The sequence below is a fragment of the Ambystoma mexicanum genome, chromosome 1p (assembly GCF_040938575.1).
Source record: "Ambystoma mexicanum isolate Mex_15411 chromosome 1p, UKY_AmexF1_1, whole genome shotgun sequence".
Lineage (NCBI taxonomy): Eukaryota > Metazoa > Chordata > Amphibia > Caudata > Ambystomatidae > Ambystoma > Ambystoma mexicanum.
Genome location: NC_090921.1, coordinates 1,154,497,871 through 1,154,524,154, shown reverse-complemented (window position 1 = coordinate 1,154,524,154; position 26,284 = coordinate 1,154,497,871). Strand labels below are relative to the sequence as shown.

Here is a 26,284-nt window from a genome sequence, read left to right as displayed (position 1 = left end):
GCTCCATCTGTGTATTCTTTTGGTAATAATGTTTGTTGTGCAAATGTGTACATTAAGGGGCAGATTCACAAAAAATAACACAAATAAATAAAGCACCGAGGATGCATTTGTTTTCATTTGCATTCGTTTTTAGAAATGTGCAAGTCACTTAAATCTGTTTGCTTTCCAGGGAACCTGGACAATGGAGAAAAAGACACTTCTTACACTAATGTATTACAGACTCCCACTTGGCATTGGGAGCACATTTCAGTGTCAGTCCCTTAACTTGCACATTCACACCTTGGGAAAGGCGTTCAGCCTATCAGATGGCTGGAATAGTGGGCGAGAAGACATCCTCCGCTCACTGTCCCAGCCACCCAAACCCCTTCCCCAGGTGGCAACATTTGTTTTTTACTTTGTTAATGTGGGGAGGCAACAGGAAGCGTCTCCCTGTTGACTTCCCATCCCACCCTCCCCCAAAATTCCCCAATCCACTTTCCCACCCCCTCCCTCTATCCCCATTTACATGTGGGATTGGAGCTCTGTGCTCTGGTCCTGGCGCTCCTCCCGTCTCGTTGCCATCTTTTTAAAAAAATGTATTTTATTTCTTTGGTCCTCAGGAGATGAGCTGCGCAAGCAGCGCAAATCTCCTGCGGAAAAATAATGAAAGCCATTCGCACCACGGATGAATCCTGGGATGCAAATGGCTTTCATGCCTGCTCAGGAGGGCGTACATGTCCGCTAATGGCCCACATCCCGGCCTGAGGCCTTAGCTCGGGCTGGCGTGCCGTTGACGGCCATGTATGACCTCTTGAACAGGCACGAAAGCCAAAATCTCTCCACATGGGCTACTTACTGGATCCGAGCACCATATGGGTAAGCGGAGTCACTATAGATAAATGAACAAACTCGGCTTGAGCCTAGTGTATGGTCAAGGTAAAAGCACTCATGATGCAGTGGTCATGACCTGTTCCTATTCACTCTCACATGTATAGCGCATAACAACAAAAAAGGGACACCTTCTTGTATGCACTGCTCAGATTTCCCCCCCTCCGTTTATCAGTTTTGGCAGTTGGTCGTGATGGGAGATACACGATTATTCCGGAGCTACACAAATGCAGCCTAGCAGTGTGAAGAGTGCCTACACTAAGGATAGATCTTTAGTTGACAGCTGTCAGAAGTCACTACTATACTTGTGATGGGTGGTTTGCCTGTGTACCCACTGTTATTGTGGGTTAATCTTTTTTCAATTTTTCCCAGTGCTGATTCTGGAGAGTAAAGCATGAGGGAGGAGAGTCCCTACTGGTGACTGCACACATATTCCTAGTGGAAATCGCTATTGGAGGGTGCAGTCTCCAAACTACTGTGGAGACATCTGTGGTGGGCTGGGCTAGATCCTCTTTACCCAACAGAAAGATTGAATATGCTCCAGAGAGTAGATGCTGTGCAGGAGTTATCATAAGGATGTACCTGTCTTAGGAGTGTACCATATGCACACAGTCCCTAACATGGTCTGTGCCAGGATTCTGTTCTGCAAATCAAAAGGAGAGCGCAAACTGACCGAGTTGGTAATATTCCCCATCTCAGTTTATCTGAAGATGACAGGATGGATGGAGAAGATGTGCAGAGAGCACCCCTGTTGTCTGTGGAGATGCCTTGTGCTGGTGAAGATCCCCTGGTCTGTAAAACCTGCTGAGGAAGCTACCACTATTAGAGGGGACTGCGAGAAAGAGTGAGGAAGAGATAGTCTCACTGTTGTGGATGCTTCAAAGGACCTGTTGCTGTGAAAGGTTAAGAAAACGAAAAAAATAAATAACATTTGTACCCTTGCTCTAGGGATAGAAATGCAAGTGGGACAGCTGCAGTTTATACCATTGCTGTACCACTTTAAACAAAATGCACAGCAGGTTCAAGATTGGTCCTGGCATGCAATGCACATCTCCCTACCACTGTTCCAAACAGGCACAGGGTAATGTCTTTGTTTTCTGCACATTTTAAATCGTATCTCGTTATTTAATATCATGTGGGCTTTAAAATGCTCATAAACGGCCAAGGGTTTGCAGAAATACACAAAGGTGTAAAGAGAGCACTTGAATTTGCACATTCCATTCCATCATTTGACCTAAACCTTTTTTTGCTAATTTGGCCCTTATTGTTCAAGTAAACAAAGAAACCTTTTGATAACTCTGTGGTTGTTTTTACTGTTACGCAAATTTGACAGCATCAGTGTGCTGCATTAAAAAGTCAGAAATGTACCCTCCTCCTACCTGGAATTTTATTTTTTGAAAACAGAGGTCACTCAACCACTAATTTTGTTTACAGATGAACTCGGACATTAAAATAAAAAAGAAAGCCAGGGGTTGGGACATAGCAAAAAATGTTGACAAGTTGCACAGTAGGGCCAGCTATGTAGACATGGCTCGACAACGTTTTCATAATGATTCCCCGTCTTCTTAACTGACTAAGCTGTGCCCTATAGAACTCAAACGCTTTGCATTGTATCTGCAGCACAATCTAATGCCTACTAATGATCTCATCGGTCGGTGTGTGGCAATAAACGCCTCATGAGCACCGGCTATGTAGACTTTGTCAGGTTCATACAGAAACTTGTCTGCACAACGTTTATACACTTGGCTACATTAACTTTGTGAGCAACATCGAGGATTGTTCAAGTGATCAATTCTGGTCCACTTTATTTAGTGCGTCATCAATTGTCATTGTAGTTGCTGCTTTTAATATAAATGAATTAACTGCGATTTGATTTGATTGGATCCGATACGATCTATCTGATTTTATATTTATGGTGTTTAACTGATTTTGAATCTTGTTTTTCCTTAGATTAATTGTATCCATTAATGGTATTCTTCTATTTATTGTATTAATGTTCACATTGCATGTCATTTAAACGTGCCTAAAGTTCTGTATTTAACTAAGTGCACAACAAAAAATGCAGATTTGCGCGCCTTTCTGCCCGAAAATCCCGGTTTGAAGTATGGGGATTTTCGGGCACAAAGGCACGCAAATGTGCATTTTTCACGCAAATAATTCCATGAATCAGGCTAGAAATCTTTCAGATTGAGTTTGTGCTGTTGTAGCGCAATGTATAAAGGGAATCATTTTATTTCACTTCTAAATTGTAATGAATGGTACCAATGTTCGTTTGCACTTACATGCAAAATGTTTCCTCTGTCCAAATTTGGTCATTTCCAAAATTCAATGGCAATAAAACCCCGGATTGTAAAAGTGAAGCATACAAGCACAGTGTACGCCCTTTACACTTGGCCTTTATGATCCCTGGGATTTTGCAGCCTGGGGAGACTGAACTGGATACTGCATTCCTACTCCAAATAGCACCATGGTTTTCCGTCAACATGTGTTTTCATGATGGCACAACACCAATGGATTTAAATGGATTCTGCCAGACTTCACCACCTGGCTCGGGCAGATGGATTAATCCGTGGTAAAAGTTGCCTGCAAACCCTAATTTGCAGGCAGCATTTAAGCTTTTTTTCAAAACGGACTGAAAAGAAAAAGAGTACGGCCAATTTTCATTTCCAATCTGTTTTGGAAATGAGCAAAACTGCAATGTGAGTGCACAGAGAAAGGGTCACCTCAGCGTGATTTAGGAGTGAAATCGCTAAAACCCCAATATATGTCTATGGAACCCCTCTGATTTTTCCAGGTGGTGAAGTCATACAGATTTTCAGGTTCAAGTCCAGGGTACACGCGCGGGTGGACGTAGTCCCCCCACTTTTTGCAGAGGGCCATTTGATATGCTACTTTCTGGTGACGCCACATCCAATTGGTATGTTAAAGAGTCCCCCCACATTTTATTTTAGGACTAGACCCCTGAATCTATTGGTGTTCCGTTCAGCACAAAAGTACATGCTGATGGAAAACCATGATTCTCTTTGGAGGCGGAGAAGCAATGCAGCACGCACATGTGTATCCTGTTATGTGAGCTTGAAAGTGCAAAAGTCGGGCGTAAATCCATGATTTATGCCGTTTGCACCACACCTTTAAATTCAGGATATCTTTATTGTATGTTTTGGTAGAAAAGAGGCACGAAACAGAAATAACCTTTGCACTGTGCCTTCCGCTTCTGCCTTCGAATGCTACATGGTTAAACGACAGCATGAGATTTTAATGCAGGCCTCCAACTAATGGATCTGTGTGCAATCTGTCTGCTTTTGAAAACTGCTAAATTAGGCGGAATCCAAAGGAATCCATTGTCCATGCAGTCTGCAAGGAATAATTTGCAAGCAGCATTTACATTTTTTTTTTCTTTTTTTTTTTTTTACAAAACAAAGACTATAATGAAAGAGTAATGGTGATTTCGCTTGTTTGTTGTGCTTTATTTTCCACTCCGTTTGGATAAAAGTAGAAAATTGCCCACCCCGGACGCAACCGCATACAAGTGCCAACGTTGGTGGTACCATGCTTGCAATGTGCTCTTTTGAAAAAATCACTCGCTTAGTGGTACTCAAAAATAGTATTGTTGCATGCTTCATTTCTTCCAAGAGAGGAGCAGGACCCTTCCCATACTTGTTGTTCACATCAATGAACCCCAACATGGGCAAGTGTAGACCCATACATGGCACGATAAAAGTAGACACGATGCATACTCACTCTTGGGTGGAATTGCTTGGATGCTGGTCTTTTACGTGTATGTTGTCCTCTATGTTTCCATAGAGATGATCTTTCAATGGTATTGCTTTGGGATTTTCAACTTGCTGTGTAAAGGGAGGGAAACAACATCTTATTTATGGTCCAACTGGAACCAAACCCTCACCATCAAAAGTTAATAGAAGAGTATATTGATCTTTAATAGTAACATTAAGAGTGCAGATTGTCACAATTCACAGTGAGCATACTAGTTTATTGAAATGCCTGTCAGCAAAGTTTGCTTTATGTCACTGTAGGGATTATGTTTGCTCGAAATATATACAGACATGGAATGCAGTTTTACTTCAAACACAGCGACATGCATTATGAATTCCTAGGTTATTATGAGATGGGTGATGGGGGTGGGGTTGTTAGGCAGAAACCTGTGCAGTTCCCTCTGGGACCACTGCAAAAGATTTAGGACTACAGGTGTTTGGCAGTAAACCCACTTGGTAGCAGGCTGTACCACACAGATTCACTTGGTAGCTGTGGCTGAGCAGTCAGACTTCCCTCAAGAAAAGTTAGGCAGTATGTGCAGTATGCAAGATAGGGCAATTTACACAGTAGAACAAGCAGACACGGAACAGAGCTTCGGTGTAAAGATATATAGTTATTTATTAAAAAAAAACACATCTAGGAAAAACACACTGGCACTAATACGGCAAACAACTTCAATTACATTTACTATAAGTATATCGATTCCCTAACAATATTTCAACAAGTCTAGGTTCAACGGCACCACTTATTTGCAGACAGAGGTGAATGCTTTAACCTAGATGGCACTCTAATATTCGTTAGAACGGGAGAGAAAAGGCAGGGTATGAAACCAACTCGGTACCAACACTTTTATGAAGCAAATGCAAGGCAAATAAGGCAGGGTCTACTGTAGATCACAAAGTTCAGAGGCCAGGCCCACTTGGAGAAAGGCAAGGCGATATGTCCCAAAAAGTATCACAGTGGAAATGCACTTCAAATCTTTGTAGCAAATTGTCACAGAAAGGTTGGATCAGTTTAGAACAAAAAGTTAAGAAGGTCTGGAGGCGACCCAATGGAAAGGTAAGGATTTAAGACACCTCACGCTAACCGTCACAAGGGAAGCCAGTCGGACACAGTACCTTGTAAGTGAAGAGACAGCTCCGGCGGGGGCAGTTGTTCCTGGTGGTGGGTGCAAGTCGGGGCTTTGCCAAGAGATGAGATGGTCTCGTCGTCGAAGGAAAGTTGAAGATCGTTGCACCACCAGGGAAGAGACCAGCCGTGGAGTGCTCCGTCAAAAGGCACCACCTTTTGTTCGCGGTACGGGCTAGTGGCTATCCGGTTGCCGGGGTGCTCAGCACGTGCAATTCGACCACTACGCCCTGGAAGCGAAGAAAAAGCAAAGGGACTGGTTGTTCCCACCAGTCAGGGGAAGAAGACTCTCCAGCCGGGAGATCTCCTCTGTCGTTGGGAAGAGGTGACTCGGTTCAGCAGGGCTCCACCGGAGGTGTCGTCATTGCAGGTCGGCTCAGCTTTGCCCTCGTCGGATTCTTAGGTCCTGTGGCGACTTCTGAAGATCCAGTCCCAAAAGCCCTGCTTTTATGCAGAAAACCCCCATTCATTCAGCCTAGCTGTCAATCAAACCACGCTAAGTGGTGAGCGGGGTAGCTCACCACTTGGGCCAATCACACCAGAGTGCGACTTGAGTTGGCAAGGCAACTCAGTCCAGGGTGCCTAAACCCCCTCCCACACCCCCTGTGGTACCCAGACAGAATGGCACCACTCTGGGAGCTTCTGTGCAGAAGCCCGCCAAAAGTGGAACAAAAGGCTCAACCTTTGGTTCGGAGTTACAGAGGCGAACACATACGTCATTTTAAAAACTGAGTTCTGGCAGAAAATACCAACCGGTGGATTTATTTAAGATAAATAAACCGGCAGTATGTTAGAGACTAATGTGAAAAGGTATTAGCCCCGAACAATGGGAAGAATCCCATAGGCATATATTTGGGGTCGAATATAAAAAGTAGTTTCCACTGCCACCAGCCAAAACTCGACGAGGGGGGACGGGACAGTGCCCCCTCGAACAACAGACCCAGGGGTAATTGAATTACCCCTACCAGTACGTCCACAATAGGATGGTTTGTACGGGTTCTGTTAGTAAATTTAGGTCTAGTAAAGCCAATGGTGACTTTACATGCCCTGGGAGACAGTAGTCAGTCCCAGGGTATGGAGTCTATAGTGGGGGTCACCTAGGACACCCCAGTGTTACGGCACGGAGGGTGCTGTGTAACACACATAGAAAAACACATGAGACCCTATGGAGTAAAAGACCCCATAGCCCATCGAACACATTGACATTCAAAGTAATTTACCACAAATCATGTCCAAGAGTGGGAAAAAAGAGTCTCACTCTTGGCAGGATGACAAAAAACAAACTCCAGAAATCCAGCAAAGCTGCTGGGGGACTCACTAGGTTAGGAAATTCAGCCTAAACAGAGAATTCTCCCTAACACTCGCCCCCCTAGACTAAGGGACAGGAGGATTTAATCCACTCCTGGATGAATCTCATACCTCTAGTCGATGACAAACATCCTAGAGAGACCATCAGCATTTTGGTGGTGACACCCTGACCTGTGCTCAATGGTGAAATCAAACCCTTGCAGGCGGATTGACCATCTCAGTAGTTTTGGGTTTTCCCCTTTCATTTGCATTAACCATCTCAAGGGTTGGTGGTCAGTCTGAATGACAAAAATAGAACCATACAAGTATGCCCTAAACTTCTTCAGCGCCCACACGATAGCAAAGCATTCTCTTTCGATTGTTGCCCACCTTGTTTCAGGATCCTTCAGCTTGCGGCTGATGAAGCAAACGGGGTGCTCCCTACCTTTCCCATCCAGTTGACTGAGGACTGCACCTATTCCTACATTTGAAGCATCTGTCTGCACAATGAAAGTTTGGTGGTAATCAGGAGCTCTGAGTACTGGGGCTTGGCAAAGAGCCTTTTTCAGGTTTTCAAAAGCCTGATTGCACTCCTCGTTCCATCTAACCTTTTTAGGGAATTTTGGAGAGGAGATGACATTCAGAGGAGAAGCTATGGTCCCATAATTGTCAATGAAATTCCTGTAATACCCGGTGAGACCTAAGAAGGCTCTCACCTGGGTCTGAGTAGTAGGTGTTGTCCAATTCTGACAGCTTCAATCTTACTGAGCAAAGGCCTTATTTCTCCACCTCCTACCTCATGTCCAAGATAAACTACCTTACTCTGTCCAATTTGGCATTTACTCACCTTTATGGTCAGATTGGCTCGTCCAAGAGCCTGCAAAACATCTCTTAGGTGGGTTACATGTTCTTCCCAGGAATTGCTGAACACTGCTATGTCATCCAAATATGCCATGCAGAAGTCCTCCATTCCATTAAGAACCTAGTTTACCATCCGTTGAAATGTAGCAGGTGCATTTTTCAATCCGAAAGGCATTACCTTAAACTGGTATAAGCCAACTGGGGTAGAAAATGCAGTTTTCTCCTTAGCATGGTCTGTCAGGGCTATTTGCCAATAGCCTGACGTCAAGTCAAATGTGCTGAGGAACTTGGCTGAACCAAGTCTATCCACCAACTCATCTGTCCTTGGCAAAGGGTGGGCATCAGTCTTGGTGACTGCATTAAGAGCTCTATAATCCACGCAGAATCTAAGTTCTTTAGATCCTGCCTTTGGTACTAACACAACTGGGCTAGACCATGGACTAGTAGAGGGCTCTATTACCCCGAGATCAAGCATCTTGCTCACCTCACCTTTGATGTGGGTTTGTACATTTTCTGACATTCTGTATCCTCGCTTTTGACTGGCAGACAGTCACCAGTGTCATGCTGGCCCCAAGGGGTCAAGCCTGGTGAAAGTGAGAACAGAGAGGCAAACTGATTCAACATAGCTTTGCACTCTTCTTGTTGCTCAGGTGTCAGATTTGAAGAGAGATTTACTTCTTCCATTTTTTTGTCTAAAGGTAAGCCTCTGAGGAGATCAGGAAGAGCTTCACTCTCTTCTTATTCCTCTGATGATCCTAGAAGCAACGCTCCTACATCAGGTCTCGAGACATACGCTTTGAGTCTGTTGGTGTGGAAGACTGTCGGAGCCTCCTTGGGATTGCCCAAGTCCACCAGATAGTTGACCTCTCCGAGTTTACCCACAACTCTGAAGCGTCCCATCCATTTGTCTTGCAAGGCCCTCTGCCTTGTGGGGATCATAACGAGAACTAGCTGGTCTTGAGTGAACTCAACCATGTTAGCCTTTTGATCATGCCAGTGCTTGACAAATGCTTGTCCAGCTTTCAAGTTATCACTTGCTTCCGTCATCATGTGCGACATTCTCCTCCGGAGGCCTATCATGTAGTCAGTCACTCTGACTGGCTTGGGGCAAGGAGCACTCTCCAACCCCTCCTTAATCAGGGTCAATGGACCTCTAACGGGATGACCATAGAGGAGCTCAAAGGGAGAATAACCTACTCCCTCCTGAGGGACTTCTCTATAAGCAAAGAGAAGGCATGGCAGTAGAAGGTCCCACTTCTGTTTAAGGGGTTCTTCTAAAGCACCTATCATGCTCTTCATGGTTCGGTTGAACCTTTCTACCAACCCATTGGTTTGTGGGTGATACGCTCTTGAGAACTTGTAAGTAACTCCACAGGTTTTCCACATGGCTTTCATGTAGTGGGACATAAAGTTTGACCCCCTGTCAGAGATTACTTCCTTAGGAAACCCGACACTGGTAAAAATACCAAGGAGGGCCTTAGCCACAGCCGGAGTCGTAACAGTCCTCATAGGAATTGCCTCAGGATACCTAGTAGCATGGTCTACTACAACAAGTATAAACCTGTTGCCTGAGGAGGTTGGAGGATCAAGGGGACCAAAAATGTCAATCCCTACTCTCTCAAATGGGACTCCCACAACTGGGAGAGGCACTAAAGCTGCCACATTCTTGGAGCCATCCTTACCAGAGGTCTGACAGGTGTGGCAGATCCTGCAGTGTTTTTCTACTTCGGCCCCCATCTTCGGCCAATAAAAGTAGAGAGAGAGCCTTTCCTTAGTCTTCTTGAAACTCAAGTGACCAGCCAAAGGAATCTCGTGGGCTAACTGCAAGAACTGTGGTCTGTTCTCTTGGGGTACTACAAGTCGTTTGTAGTCTCCAGGTGCAGACTCGGTCGGTTCACTGTAGTAGAGGCCATCTTCCCAGTGCAACCTATATTTCCCAGGCTCTTGCCCTTCAGCCTGAGCTTCTGCCTGGTGGCGAAGACCTTCCAGAGTTGGACATTCGCTCTGTCCCTTACTGAAGTCTGCCCTGTTGGGTCCACCTTCTGCCAGTAAAGACTGCAGCCCAGGATGGTCAACAGGATCCAGATCTCCAATGAGTTCCTGGCCTTCCATTAGCTCTTCCTCAGAGTCTAATTCTACCACACAGGGTTGTACCACCCTCTCAGCCTCAGCGGGAGGGGGAGTTACGGGTGTAACTTTGGACAACCGCGGGGAAGTCCTTGTTGGCTGCACTGAAATGCTGGCTGCTGGTTTCGGTATAGAAGTCTTAGGTTTCCCTTTCGCTTCTGATTTTTTTGAGACAGCAGCTGACAATTCCAGTGGAGCAGGAGTGATATATTTCTTCATCATCTCCTGGGGAGTACCTCTCATGGTTCTCTCCCTTGCAGGTCCGGTTAGCTCCTGTAACCATTTACTAGAAGGTCTGGGGGTATGAGGCACAACTCCGAGAGTTTTTAAATCGTTATCCAACAGAACTCGTCCTGGTACCTCACTCTGTATGCTGACAAGTATCTTCACAGTCATGTTGTTACCCTGGATGAGAACTGGTAATTGGGGAAGCATCTGCACAGGCCCTCCAGCTACCTTGGTGAGGTGTGTGGGTGCCTTAGCAACATCCTCAGCCTGAAAAAAAGATTTATCCACCACAGTTATGCTGGCCCCAGTGTCCCTAATGGCAGGAGTCTCCTGACCATTCACCTGGACACTGTCCTTATAATACTCTTTAGTATTATCTGGGATAGAATTATAGACATGTAAATTCTGCTGTTCCCACAAACCCAGAGACACTAAAGAAACACTGGCTGAGACTCCAGTGGGTTCATCAGCCAGCAGTAGAAAGTTTCCACTTGCCATTTGGACTTCCTCCTCTGGAGCGAAGGCTAAGGAGACAAGTTGGACCACTGAAGGTTTATCCTTGCATCTGGGATCTCCTTTCACATGGTCAGTAGGGCCACAAACAAAGCATTTACCGAATGCTTTTTGGAATGGTGGCTTGTTCTGGCCTCCCTCTGGTTTGGCACCAGAAGGTACACTATTCTGCTGAGGTTTTCCTTGTGGCTTACCCTTCTGGTTTTGTTTGGGGCGCTCTTTGGAATGTGAGTTATTAGAATTCTCTTTTGAGTCTTTTTTAGGCTGTTTTCCCTCATCCTTTTTCTGAGTTGCCCCAGAATCCCTATGAGTAGCCCTGTTGGCAACCCTTAATCCATCCCTCTAAGTCTTTCAACCCTTCACTCACCCAGGTAGCCCAAGGGGTACCATCATGCTTTTTGAGGGTTCTAAACCTCTTAAGATACTGGGAAGGGGTCTTCCCGAATCTAGCTATCAAAGTCAGTTTCACACTTTCGTAATCCTTCTTATCCACCTCCCCCAACTGCATTACCACATCAGTTGCAACACGGGGAAGCCTAGAGAAGAACCAGGGAAGTAACTCATTCCCTGTGATGTCCTGGAGCCCATGATTATATTCTTCAAATATTTTCAACCAATCCAACACATCCAATCTAGGTTCATACATACCCACTAATTCCTTAGGCATCCAGGGTCTTTTGGGACTGGAACTTCTAGAGGAACCAGAGGAGAGAGAAGCATTTTCCACAGACAACTTTTTCATTTCCAACTCATGATTAAGTTCTATTTCTCTGAGTCTTAACTCAGCTTGCTTCTGCTCAGCTTGGGCATTCATTCTTCGGAACTCTAGCTCTTGGTTTCTTTCAGATTGGGCTAAAAACCGCTTGTATTCTAATTCGAGCTTCATTTTTTCAAGTTCAAAATAAGCAGGGTTACATGTGGGACCTGGTATGGGCCCCGTAGGTACAGTAGGTAAGGCAGACAGAGGCTCAGAGTGGCTAACTTCATTAGGTTCACTTTCCTCTTCTGACTCATTATCAAGACTTTGATTCAGATCAATACCATCACTGTTTTCTACATTTGCTGGAGAAGTTGGTTCCTCTGAACCAGTACCCAGACTTTGGTTTTCCAGCAACCTCGCTATCAGTTCTACTTTCTTGCCTCTTACAGAAAGATTCTTTTGTCTACAGAGAGCTCTCAAACTCTCAGTATTTTCGCCTGACAAGGACTCTTGGCTGTAAACTTCCATAGTAGACATGTTTTTGAAAGTTGCTTTTTAGTGCTAAGCTTTGTGGTTAGTTATCCTAAAGTGTTGAAAAGCACTCTAAACTGTATACTCAATACAAATCCCACCGCTGTACACCAGTGTTAGGCAGAAACCTGTGCAGTTCCCTCTGGGACCACTGCAAAAGATTTAGGACTACAGGTGTTTGGCAGTAAACCCACTTGGTAGCAGTCTGTACCACACAGATTAACTTGGTAGCTGTGGCTGAGCAGTCAGACTTCCCTCAAGAAAAGTTAGGCAGTATGTGGAGTATACAAGATAGGGCAATTTACACAGTAGAACAAGCAGACACGGAACATAGCTTCGGTGTAAAGATATATAGTTATTTATTTTTAAAAAACACATCTATGAAAAACACACTGGCACTAATACGGCAAACAACTTGAATTACATTTACTATAAGTATATCGATCCCCTAACAATATTTCAACAAGTCTAGGTTCAACGGCACCACTTATTTGCAGACAGAGGTGAATGCTTTAACCTAGATGGCACTCTAATATTCGTTAGACCGGGAGAGAAAAGGTAGGGTATGAAACCAACTCGGTACCAACACTTTTACGAAGCAAATGCAAGGCAAGTAAGACAGGGTCTACTGCAGATTACAAAGTTCAGAGGCCAGGCCCACTCGGAGAGAGGCAAGGCGATATGTCCCGCAAAGTATCACAGTGGAAATGCACTTCGAGTCTTTGTAGCAAATTGTCACAGAAAGGTTGGATCAGTTTAGAACAAAAAGTTAAGAAGGTCTGGAGGCGACCCAATGGAAAGGTAAAGATTTAAGACACCTCACGCTAACCGTCACAAGGGAAGCCAGGCGGACACAGTACCTTGTAAGTGAAGAGACAGCTCCGGCGGGGGCAGTTGTTCCTGGTGGTGGGTGCAAGTCGGGGCTTTGCCAAGAGATGAGATGGTCTCGTCGTCGAAGGAAAGTTGAAGATCATTGCACCACCAGGGAAGAGACCAGCCGCGGAGTGCTCTGTTACAAGGCACCACCTTTTGGTCGCGGTACGGGCTAGTGGCTATCCGGTTGCCGGGGTGCTCAGCACGGGCAATTCGACCACTACGCCCTGGAAGCGAAGAAAAAGCGAAGGGACTGGTTGTTCCCACCAGTCAGGGGAAGAAGACTCTCCAGCCGGGAGATCTCCTCTGTCGTTGGGAAGAGGTGAGTCGGGTCATGCAGGGCTCCACCGGAGGTGTTGTCGTTGCAGGTCGGCTCAGCTTTACCCTCGTCAGATTCTTAGGTCCTGTGGCGACTTCTGAAGATCCAGTCCCAAAAGCCCTGCTTTTATGCAGAAAACCCCCATTCATTCAGCCTAGCTGTCAATCAAACCACGCTAAGTGGTGAGCGGGGTGGCTCACCACTTGGGCCAATCACACCAGAGTGCGACTTGAGTTGGCAAGGGAACTCAGTCCAGGTTGCCTAAACCCCCTCCCACACCCCCTGTGGTACCCAGACAGAATGGCACCACTCAAAAGTGGAACAAAAGGCTCAACCTTTGGTTCGGAGTTACAGAGGCAAACACATACGCCATTTTAAAACCGAGTTCTGGCAGAAAATACCAACTGGTGGATTTATTTAAGATAAATAAACCGGCGGTATGTTAGAGACTAACGTGAAAAGGTATTAGCCTCCAAAAATGGGAAGAAACCCATAGGAAAATATTCAGGGTCAAATATAAAAAGTAGTTTCCACTGCCACCAGCCAAAACTCGACGAGGGGGGACGGGACAGTGCCCCCTCGAACAACAGACCCTGGGGTAATCGAATTACCCCTACCAGTACGTCCACAATAGGATGGTTTGTACGGGTTCTGTTAGTAAATTTAGGTCTAGTAAAGCCAATGGTGACTTCACATGCCCTGGGAGACAGTAGTCAGTCCCATGGTATGAGGGTATGGAGTCTATGGTGGGGGTCACCTAGGACACCCCAGTGTTACGGCACGGAGGGTGCTGTGTAACACACATAGAAAAACACATGAGGCCCTATGGAGTAAAAGACCCCATAGCCCATCGAACACATTGACATTCAAAGTAATTTACCACAAATCATGTCCAAGAGTGGGAGAAAAGAGTCTCACTCTTGGCAGGATGACAAAAAACAAACTCCAGAAATCCAGCAAAGCTGCTGGGGGACTCACTAGGTTAGGAAATTCAGCCTAAACAGAGAATTCTCCCTAACAGGGGTGTCAGAGCCGTGTTTGGGGGGTTCCCCCATTAAGAAAAGCAATAGAAATGCAACAAAATGGCCAATTAGATGAGGTGCCCCAGATCCAGTTTACTAATCCTTGGTGTGAGTGACAGATCCAGCTGCAGTGCTTAAGAGAGCAAAGGAGCCACGAGAGGGAATACTTTGGAGGGTGATATTGTTGCAAAGAGGTTGGGGCAGCATCCTGGCCCGAATCTCACATTGGTACCAAATAAGTCCACCAAAACTCAGAGATTTGGAGAGGCATGCCCTATACCTTCCTAGAAGTATAGCAAGGTCTGCAAGCCTGTGCTTCAGCCAGATGGTCCCAAAATCTATAAGCATCAACACCTGTGCCACACCCGGGAAGGAAGAAGTTGAGCTTGGAGCTGGTCAAAGATAGAGACGTGGTGCCTGCTGCTTAACCTCTAAAGATAGAGGGTGTACCCCCACAATAGCCACCAAGGGCTTTCCTCTTGTGAGACCTCTGGGGGTTGCCTTTTTGTGAACTGCTGATGCAAAGCATGGCTCACTGTTGGAGGGAGAAGATATCGCAAGAGCTCTGGGCAATTCTTAGCCCCTTGTATGAACTTGCTCCATTTGTGAAGGGAGACTTTGTAAAGCAATGGCAGATGACAATGGAGATTGAAGACCATTCATGGACTGTGGTAACATGACTCATAGCTATCAGTCTATATCTCTGCTAGGCAGAAGAGGAAAAAAAGGAGTGGCTGGAAAAGTGTGGCCCAAAGCCGTGTCAGTAATGTCTAGCAAGACTCTGATGTGATGGAAAGGATGAAAGGCAGAGGAGAGCAGATGGACCATTAGCTGTGCGATGGATTTATTGTGGGTACAATTATTTTATTTCACTAAGGCAACCCCCCTGATTAAACACCCCCTAGTACGCAATAACGTCCCACAACTCGTAGACCGGAAACAGTCTGTATTGGAGTTCAAATTTGACTTCATTTCAACAATATCAAAATTAAAGGTGGTCCCCAAGCTTTATGCTGAGGAAGTCATCACTGTAGCTTCCTGACATAGCCAGCTTGCTCACAGAAAATGCAACTTTCCTGGAAAAATCTCTCTAGTTCACAAAATGCATCCAATCATTCCCATAAATCAAATATTAATATTTATATCTAGGGCAGAATTGGTGCTTTATCTGGATAAAGGTCTCTGGGGGCCAGTATAGGGGCTCTGCCCATCTCCATAGTCCAGTAATTCACATATCTCCATGTAATGCATACACCCATTAAAACTAAACTGAGATATTATGATGATAGTGAATTGAAACAGTCTTACATCTGTATTTAGCTGCAGTGAAGTGAAAGGGCATTCTTCAAAACCTGCTAACTCTGATTCAACAGCTGAATACTGACAATAAAGCTTCTGTATGCTGGTGTCTAAGGGAGTGAGCTGACAAACCCAATTGCTGTACAGAAAAGTGTTAGGCAAGGCTGCGTGCGGCCCCACTCCTCTTTAGCATCTATATTAATGAGGTCATTGAGGAGTTGGAGGCAGGCAGCCTTGACCTGCCGAGATTGGGCATCAGTAGGTTTCCCGCATTATTATTTGAGGATGACGCAGTGCTGTTGTCAACATCCCCAATAGTGCGCTCAAAAATATTATCGTCCCAAAAGATGGGCAATAATGAAAAACATGCATTAAGCATAATTTTAATGAAAGTTCATATGTATACTTTTGAGCAAACAAGGCTCAACGCCTTTACATGGGAGCATCCATTTTGCCATTTCAGGCAGCCTCCTTAGCTCATGTTAACCTCTGCCCTGGCAGCACTAAACAAGCAGCAAAAGCCCCCTACTGGGGGCGTTTGCTTACTGCAGTCAGAGCAGATCTGTACATGAGCTTGGGAGGCTGCCTTCACTTTTTATTTTACGTTTACGATGCTCCCCAAGCCCGGGGAAGCACAGAAAACGTAAAATGAAAGGCAAAAAGCAAAGGTGCAGCAATTATAAATACTACAACGTTGTATTTCTGATCCGCCAGCTTTCGCTTTGAGTCTCCTGGGCTCCCCATGGGAGCCCAGGAGACTCAAAGCGAAAGCTGGTGGAGACCCAAAGCAAAAGCTAGCGGAGTCAGAAATACAACGTTGTAGTATTTATAATTGCTGCGGTTTTCTTTCTACGTTTCTCGGGCTCCGGGAAACATAGAAAGAAAACCGCAGCATTTTTAAATAAAACAACTTTGTATTTTGGTTTGCTGTGGCTTCAGCTTTGAGTCACTTGGGCTCCCCCGACCCGAGGGAGCCCAGGAGACTCAAAGCTGAAGCCGCCGCAGTCAGAAATAAAACATTGTTGTATTTCAAAATGTTTCAGTATTTACAAATACAACAACGTTGTATTTCTAAATGCTGCGGTTTTCTTTCTACGAATACCGCAGCATTTAGAAATACAACATGTATTTCTGACTGTGGCGGATTTTGCTTTGTGTCTCCTGGTCTCCCCCGGGTCGGGGGAGTCCAGGAGACTCAAAGCTGAAGCCGCCGGAGTAAGAAATACAATGTTGTTGTATTTTAAATGCTGCGGTTTTGTTTCTACGTTTCTCGGGCTCTGGGAAACGTAGAAAAAAAAACGCAGCATTTTTAAATACAACAACATTGTATTTAGGTTTGCTGTGGCTTCAGCTTTGAGTCTCCTGGGCTCCCCCGACCCATGTCGGGGGGGCGCCCAGGAGACTTAAAGCTGAAGCCACAGCGAACATAAATACAACATTATAAATGCTGCGGTTTTCTTTCTAAGTTGGAAAGAAAACCGCAGCATTTATTTTGCAGTGCTTTAAAAATAGAAGGACATTTAAAGCACTTACCAGCAGCAGCTGGTGTTAATCTCTGCTCTCTGGCAATAATGAAGCAAAAGCCACCTGCTGGTAGCGTTTGTTTTTTACAGCTGGCAGGATTTTGCTTCATTAGTGTACAACCCTTAGTACTGGTTTGTTTGTTTGTTTGTTTATTTATTTATAGCATGCACCAGACCCGAAGGTATCTAGGCGCGTTTACAAGAATACTTTAAGCTTATGAGTTACATAAACACATTCCAAAGGAGTTGCAGGATACATTGACAATAGGATAAAGATTGCCACACACATTTGTACAGGGGTTATATTTGTATTTGTTTTATTTATAACAGGCAAACCATTAGGCCCAGAGGCAACAGGGCGCAATTTGTACAAAGTTACAATAATGCATATATACAGTCATAAAAATTACATTAACAGAATACTAACAGTATTTCTATCTACATACATTACAGTAATTCCAATACCGCTATGCTTAACAGTAGATATACCCCTAGGGTGTACAGAGAATAGTAACGGTGGTCAGCGGGCCAGAGTATGTAAGTCAAGGGCGCAGAGCATGTCTTAGTGCTGGTCAAAAAGCCAAGATTTGGTTTTGGCCTTGAATGTGTTGAATGAGTCTTTAGCTCTGATTGTAGCGGGGAGGGAGTTCCATAGCTTAGAGGCTAGGACAGGGAAGCTGGTGCCCCCTGCTTTTTGAAGTTTAAACCTAGGGATCGATAGACATTGGGTGTGGGCAGTTCTTAGAGGTCGGGAGGTAGAGTGGCGAGACAGTCGACTGCAGAGGTAGATAGGGGCCTTGTTAGCCAAGCATTTGTGCGTGAGGGCAAGTGTTTTTAGTGAGATTCTCTGCTTGACAGGTAGCCACTTTAGGTTGGTTCTGGATTCTGAAATGTGGTGGTTGCGGGGGATGTTTAGGGCAGCTCGAATGCATTGTTCTGTGTTGTTTGAAGTTTATTCAGGTTCTCTTGGCTAGTACCTAAGTAAAGGGCACTACAATAATCAATTTTGGCCATAATGAGAGTTCTAGCAAGTGTGACACTGTTAGGGGTGGTAAGGAACGGTCTGCAAGCTGCAATAAGTTTACACGTGTATGGAGAGGCAGATCTGACTGCATTTATTTGTCGAGATAAGGATAGGGTGGCGTCAAGGTAAAAACTTAATGTTTTGGTATCTTTCGAGACTCGTATGGTATTACCGTCTATGGTAAATGACTGATAGGATGGCTCTAGTTTGCTCAGGCATTGTGAGGTGCCCAGGATTAGGAGCTCCGTCTTGTCGTCATTTAGGCATAACTGGTGTTGGGCCATCCAGGCTTGGATGACCAGGTAGACGTCATTAAGGGCCTTGGTGTCAGCTAGATAATCACCTGTGATGGGAATGAGTATCTGGGTTTCATCCGCATAGTTGGTGTATGAGACACCCAGATAGTCAAGCACATCAAAGCGTGGTTTCGTGAAAATGTTATTAAGTGTAGGTGACACGCAAGATCCCTGAGGTACGCCGTAGTGAATAGGGGAGGGGTCAGCGGCTGCAGATGGGGCAAAGACCCTCATGGATCTGTTGCTCAAAAAGGATTTGATCCAGGCCGCAGCAGAGGATGAGAAGTTGGCAGCAGAGTGGAGGGGCCTGCATAGGATCTGGTGGTTGACCAAATCAACTGCGGCAGAGAGGTCGAGGAGTAGTAGCATTGCTAGTTTACCCTTGTCCTTCAATACCTCAATTTGGGTTTTTAGGTCTATTAAAGCACTTTCAGTTCCGTGTCTGGGACGAAATCCGGATTGTCGTAGACCTAGCAGATTGTTAGATTCCAAGTAATCTTGGATCTGAAGGTAGGCTGCGCGGTCTAAAATCTTAGGCAAAAATGGTACCGTGGTGATAGGTCGGAAGTTAGTAGGTATGCTTGGGTCTAGGGATGGCTTTTTGAGCAGTGGGATCACCCAAGCGTCCTTAAGGTTGTCCGGGACAATACCTGTTTTAAAGGAGGAGTTGATGAAGGCAGTAATGAATGGGGCCAAATCATGTGCAGAGTCTTTAATGATGGGAGCTGGGCAAGGGTCACCTTGGCAGTTGGATGGTTTAATTCTCAGGATGATATTTTCTACCTCGGTAACGGTGAGCGGTGAGAAGGCAAATGGTTTGGTGTTAGCAGTGTCTAGAGGGAGGGCCCTAGCAGGGGAGAGTGAGCGGTTGTCGAGCTTCAGACTGTCCTGCTTGTCTTTAATTTTAGATTGTAGTGTGGAGATTTTATTCAGTAAGGCTGCTTGAATGTTAGCACACCATTTACTATCTTTCGTGCAAGTGTCTGGGGGGGAGACTGGAGTTTCTAGCTCTTTTAGGATTCTGAAGAGTTCCTTTGTATTCGAATCAGCTTGCAGAGTATGATTGTTAAGAGACTCTTTTTTTGCAGTGATGATAGCATCTTTGTAGGTGAGTGAGGCAAGAAGGAAACCATCTTTATGCTCATCAGAAGGGTGGCTTTTCCAGCGATTTTCAGCACAGCGTTTAGCTTTGCAGAGCATTCTTTACTGTGGGGTGAATCATGAATTAAGATGTGCTTGTGGTTTGGCCTTCCTAAGTTTGATGGGTGCTATGGAGTCTATGGCCGTGAGCATAGTTTGGTTATAGGTGTCTGCTAGGGAGGTGGGATCAGAGCAGGTTATGGTGGCCGCATTGAGGGAAGGGAGTAACAGAGGGAGGAGTTTCTCCTTAGTTATGTCCTTTTTACTTCTAGTAGGGAGTGCTGGGGCTATCAGTGTCGGGGCTTGCGGGGTTGCTTCAATATTAAAAGTTATGATATGATGGTCAGACCATAAGCAAGGGGTATTGTTGAGAACCTTGATATTGCAGTTAGAGCCGGCTAACCAGTCAAGGGTCCTGCCTTTGATATGGGTGGGTTCTTGAATGTACACAGTGAGGCCGAGGTCAGTTAGAACATTCTCCAGATCTATTGCTACAGGATCTTTTGGGTCACCAAGACCTAAATTAAGGTCCTAGGATGATTGTTTGTGAGTTATTTTTAGTTTTGTCAAGGAGGAGAGTGGACATTTCACTGACAAAGGTCAGTGCCGGACCTGGGGGCCTATCGATAAGGTGGAGGGTGGCCGTTTGGTTAGGCGTTAGTGATAGTTTGATGACAGCGATTCAGCTGATTCGAGTTTGGAGTCGGATACCACTCTTAGGTCAAGAGAGTTTTTATGGATGAAGGCCACGCCACCGCCTCTGGATTGGGCAGTGGTACGGTCACATCGCGTGATGCCGTAGTCAGGCGGTAAAGCCAAGGATAGTGAGGGGCCAGATGCAGCATGTAGCCAAGTTTCGGATATAGCGACGAAGTCAAGGTCAGAGGTGGTGATGAGGTCAGCAATATCTAGTGCGTGTGCTGTGAGAGATCTAGCGTTGATAAGGGCGCCCTTGAACACAGGCAGTTTAACCCCTGTGGTAGTGGGTTTGCATGTAACGGTAGATGGGGGTGAGCCAGGTGGTGCATGTGAAGGTTGCTTGGTGGCATTGTTGTGGGAGTGTCGTAGGCGGAATCTAGTGCCTAGTCTCTTGTTTCTAAGAAGGAGGGGGCAGGGTTGGTTTGGTGTGGGTTTCCTGGCGAAGTGTTCCAGCCACAGAGCTGGGTCATTAAGGTATTGGTTAATATGGTTACTGGAGTAGTGTAAACCTGCGGTGGTTGCTGCATGGCTCATTATAGGGGTCACAGTCTCAGTCGGCAGTGCCTGGTGGTGTAGGTTCAGGCAGGCCAGACTATTAGGTGGCTGATCGGGTTTAGCCCAAAGGGGGAAGGTTGTTGCAGTGAGTAACTGAGTGACTGAGGCCGCCCGTAGGGCTAGAGTGTAGTATAGTAGAAGGATCACACTGACGTGCATGATGGTAGTACTAGCTACCTGAGTAGGATACCTATGAAATTGTTCACACGGGTCAAGATTGGGTCTCATTAGATAGGACTGTGGTATCAGTGACCAAAGCGGCACAATGCATACACGTGCCTAGATTTGGCTAAATGTCAGCAAACATAAGGTGACCTGAGGGTACAGAGTGTACAAATGCCTAGCATTGACTAAACAACATCAATCATATAGTGACCAGGGCGGCACAATGAGAAGTCAGCATTTGTCAGGCACAACAGGTTAGGGCAGTGCAAAATACAGCACAACTGGATTCAAATATCAGGCACATCAGGGAATGCAGTGCAAAATACAGCGCAGCTAGATTCAAGTATCAGGCACATCAGGGAATGCAGTGCAAAATACAGCACAGCTAGATTCAAATATCAGGCACATCAGGGAATGCAGTGCAAAATACAGCGCAGCTAGATTCAAATATCAGGCACATCAGGGAATGCAGTGCAAAATACAGCACAGCTCGATTCAAATATCAGGCACATCAGGGAATGCACTGCAAAATACAGCACAGCTAGATTCAAATATCAGGCACATCAGGGAATGCACTGCAAAATACAGCACAGCTAGATTCAAATATCAGGCACATCAGGGAATGCACTGCAAAATACAGCACAGCTAGATTCAAATATCAGGCACATCAAGTAAAACAGTGCAGAATGCACCAGGCAGAAGTTGGGTTGTTAGAACAAAAGGCTAGGCAGTGCAGAGTGCAGCCAGGTAGATGCCAGGATGGATGTATCACAGGGAGCAGCAGAGGCATGGCATAAACATCTAGATTCAATTTTAGCAGTGAGAGCCAGACAGGCACTGATTCAGATGCATAAACAAGGGACACCTAGATGAGAGTTACCAGTGAGGAGTAGGCAAGGTGTTGTTGTTCACCAAGATGCAGGGTACACAGGCAGAGGTACATCTGGGGTTAGGCACTGATGCAAATGTTAAGTGGCATTCAAGTCCAACACAACGATTAGTGTACATGGCTAGTGCAGGTGAGGTAATGGAGGGAGCTGTTTTGTGTGGGGAGTGCAGTGGAAGTGAGTTTAGACAGACATGGATTACTCACAGTCACACAGCCTCATGGGGAATGAGCAGGGGGTATGGCCCTGGGCTCTGGCCAGTTCGGGACAGTCTCTGGACAGTTATTGGCCTTGCCCTCAGGGCATTTCCAGGAAGGGCCGGCTCACGTCTGCCGGCTTCTGATAGGCTCGTGGAGTAGGTGCAGGGGCCAATCAGTGGCAGGCATCGCTGTGATGGATGGGCAGAAAATGGTACAGTTATGTACAGATACATAGGTATTTGTGCACAGAGGTGTATACACAGTATACATATAAAGTCAAAAACAGGGCCGTCCTGGTGTGGGACAATTAATGGTCATTTTCTTTAAGCCATTTAATGCAGTTGAGTCTGAAGTGTAGTTAAGATTGGTCAGACCTTAGGGAGGATGAGATAGAGTTCCTTAACTGGGCTGCTTTGACAGAGAAGCTGTTGCCTCCGGGAGTGCTCAGTTTAAATGGGGGCACAACTAGGTGGTTGGTGTATGCTTCTCTGGTAGGTCTGTGGGAGGTTCTTCTTTTGAACCTTTCTGTTAAGTATTTGGGGGCTAGGTCATTGATACTTTTGAAATGTTAGTGATAGTGTTTTGAGTTTAATTTTGTCCGCTGTGGAGAGCCAGTTAGATTGTCTTCTGGTGTCTGAACTATACTCTCTTCTTGGGATTCCTAAGTCAGCTCTGAGGGCATTGTTCTGCAAAATTTTGATTTTTTGCAGCGTATGTTTGTTGGACCCTATTAATAGTGCGTTACAATAGTCCAATTTGGATAATACCAGAGCTCTTGATAAGGTAAGGCAGCTGGTTGTGACAATTAAGGTTTTGCTGCTCTAATCAATTTACAGGTGTATGCTGTACTAGAGGCCATCACACTCACCTGCTTTGTTAGAGAGGCAAGAGTCGAGATTAAAACCTAATGTTTTTACCTCTTTTGCAACTTTAATGGTGTTGCCATCTATCATAAAGGATGAATAGTCATCGCTCAGTCTTTTGATGTTTTGTGTTCCCCAGTATGATGAGTTCCGTTTTGTCATCATTCAGGCATAGACCATGACGGGCCATCCATGCCTGGATGATGAGGTATATCTTATTCACCAAGGCCAAATCCTGTTCATAATCCCCCAAAAGTGGGATGAGAATCTGGGTATCATCTGCATAGTTTGTGTAGGTGACACCCAGAAGGTCCAGATCATCGAACTGGGGCTTAATGAAAATATTATACATGGTTGGAGAGACGCAAGAGCCCTGGGGAACACCAGATGTGATAGGTACAGAGTCAGCCACTGCAGAAGTAGAGAAAACCCTCATGGTTCAGCCACTTAAGAACAACTTGATCCATGCAATGGCATGTGTGGAGAAGTGGGCCGCAGATTCCAGGTGGGTACAGAGCACATCATGATCCACCAAGTCAAATGCCGCAGAGAGATCCAGTAGGAGGAGTAAAGCTGTTTTACCACGGTCTCTTAGCTCATCGACCTGGGTTTTGAGATCGATAAGCGCAATTTCGGTACCGTGCTGAGGCCTGAAGCCTGATTGTCTGGTGCCTAATAGTTGATACAGCTCCAAGTATTTTTGGATCTGTAAGTAGGCCACTCTGTCTTGTATTTTTAACAGAAATGGTACTGTTGTAATTGGCCTGTAGTTGGTTGAGATGGACGGGTCAAGGGTTTGTTTTTAAGGAGGGGGAGGACCCATGATTGTTTGAGGTTGTCTGGTATTGTACCTTATGCAAAGGAAGCATTAATGAGTCTAGAGATAAAAGGGGATAGGTCTCTGGCCGCATATTTTAACAATTGGGCTGGGCATATGTCACCTCGGCAATTGGAGGGTTTGAGCAAGAGTATTATTTTTTCAATCTCTAGGATAGTTACTTTGGTGAAGTTGAATTTTTGTTCTGGTTTGTAGTTTACCTCTTTGTACGGTTGAAGGAGGAATATTTTGTTTATTTTTCTCAATTCTAGTCTGGAGAGTAGCAATTTTGTAGTTTAACGCTTTTTGGATGTTTGAACACCATATTTTATTTTTGTCACAATTGTCCGGAGCGGGGATAGGGTTTTCCAGTTCCTTTAGTATAATGAATAGCTCCTTGGTTACAGATTTTGCCTGCAGTATTCTGTTGTTAAAGTTCTCTTTTTTAACTCTCCTTATTTCTTTTTTGTTAATCTTAGAGGCATTAATGAGAACTGCTTTATTAGTTTCTGATGGATTTAGTCGCCAGGCAGATTCACATTTGCACTTTTCAATCCTTAAGGATTTGAGGTGAGGGGTGAACCAGGTGTTTAGGTGTGCTCTGGGCTTACTTGTTCTCATTTTCAGCAGAGCGATAATGTCCAGGGATATGGCCATGGTTGAATTGAATTTGTTCACTAGGGCTGGGGGGGTTTAGTGATCCAGGTAGAGGTAAGAGGTAGCAGTTTGTCCGTAGTTATGTTTTATTTGTTTCTGGTTGGCAAAGAGGGAGCCAGTATATTTTCCTTGGGTTGGGTAGTATTTTTATTTATGAGGAAGGTTATTAACACGTGATCTGTCCAGATTTGTGGGCTGACATCAGTGATAGTTACATTACAGTTGTGGTTGGCTACCCAGTCGAGTGTTCGGCCTTTTTTCGTGAGTAGGTTGTGAGATTATTTGGGTAAATCCTAGTTCTGTGAGGACATTAGCAATATTGGTCACCTGTAAATCTTTACAGTCGTTAATACCTAAGTTCAGGTCTCCCAGAAGGATAGCTTGTGAAGAGTTTTTTTTAGGTTATTTGAGAGGATCATAGAGATATCCTCCTCAAAGGTTCCAATGGGGCCTGGTGGCCTATAGATGAGCTGTATATTGATGGATTGGGAAGATGATGTTAAGAGTTTAGCGGTTAAGGATTCGCAAGATTTGGTATTTGGAGGTGATTCTATTTTTATACTGAGATTATTTTTATCGATGATGGCTAAACCACCTCCTCGCGAGTTGGTTGTATCTTCTCTGAAGATGTTGTAGTTAGGGGGCAAGGCGAGCATCAGAGCAGGTCCTGCTGCTTGGTGAAGCCAAGTTTCCGTTATGGCTAGGAGGTCATAGTCACCTATTTGGATACGTTCCGCAATTTCAGTGGCATGGGCTATTAATGATCTAGCATTAATAAGGGCACCCTTCAAGGGAGTGTTTAATTTGGGTGTCGCCAGGGTGACGCCATTTTTCTTTTTGGTTAGTCTATTGCTTGATTTGCATTGATTGTTGATAGGGCTGTTAAGGTGGTGGGAGTCTCTTTTGGTGCTGTATGAGTTTAGCTTTGGGACATTGAGTGTGAGGTCTCTTCTATTCCTAGGTTTGGTGGCTAGTCTGGCTAGGGGTTAATAGATTTGAGGTAATCTTGAACGTAGTTTGGCATATCTGTTTAAAATGTCACATGGGACGTTTGTTAGAGAGCAGCTAGGGATATGTAACTTTATGTGTTGAAGGTCATGTAAGTGACTCCAATCAAGCAATCCCACTAAATCAGTGCCTTGTCTGGGATGCCCAAGGGAAGCCCTTATTTATATATTTTTATCGCAAGTTATAATCTGGATGATGAACCCTTGTATAACACCACTCTCGTAGAATCCCCCTGACCCCACTGAGCCAAGAAGTAGATTTGTTTTGCAAATTTAAAAGGTTTATTTGAAAAATGAAACAATATATATATCACACTTTTATAATAAATTAATAATTGATATCACATTTATGAATATAATGTTGATCAACAATGGGTAATCTGACACTAGCACACCTCTTTACAATCAATGAGGAGTTGGTATAGGATGGATAAGGCAGTGAAAATACTTTTATGGTTTCAAGGGAAAAGCAATGAGGAATGAAATGCAGTACAGAAATAACTTGATATGATTTTAGCAAAAGATAATATAATCACTTTTTCTCTTGCAATTCACCCCCCCACCCTATGCAATGTAAGAAATGGAAGGAGGAGCACACAGTTCTCAGGAATGCAGTAAAATACAATACGAAATCCAGTTTCCCCCCAGCAAGCTTAGAGGAAAACAGGTAGAAGTTTGAAACACAGGCGAATTACTTTAATGTGGTTTGCAAGGAAGTGAAAAGGTGCTAAAATTGCTTTTAATTCCCTCTAGAGGTTCAGGGTAGGTGATGGCTACTTTATATTAGTTCAGGCTCACTTTAGCAATGCTCTATGAGTAACTAGCAGGTTAAACGAATTTTAGCAAAGGAAAGCAAGGAGCTGCTGACTTTTTTACTGGAGAAGAAATCAGGCCAAATCGCAAACCGCGGTAAAATTCACGA

General features: G+C 44.9%; 1 protein-coding gene across 1 annotated transcript in view; it reads right to left on the bottom strand.

The window, feature by feature from the left end:
- LOC138450306 (B-cell receptor CD22-like) overlaps positions 1–26,284 on the bottom strand; it is a 437,337-nt gene that overhangs the window by 49,084 nt on the left and 361,969 nt on the right. Inside the window, exon 9 of the mRNA XM_069604830.1 lies at positions 4,609–4,712. Within this exon, the coding sequence (XP_069460931.1) occupies positions 4,609–4,712 (104 nt within the window). The remainder of the gene's footprint in view (positions 1–4,608; positions 4,713–26,284) is intronic.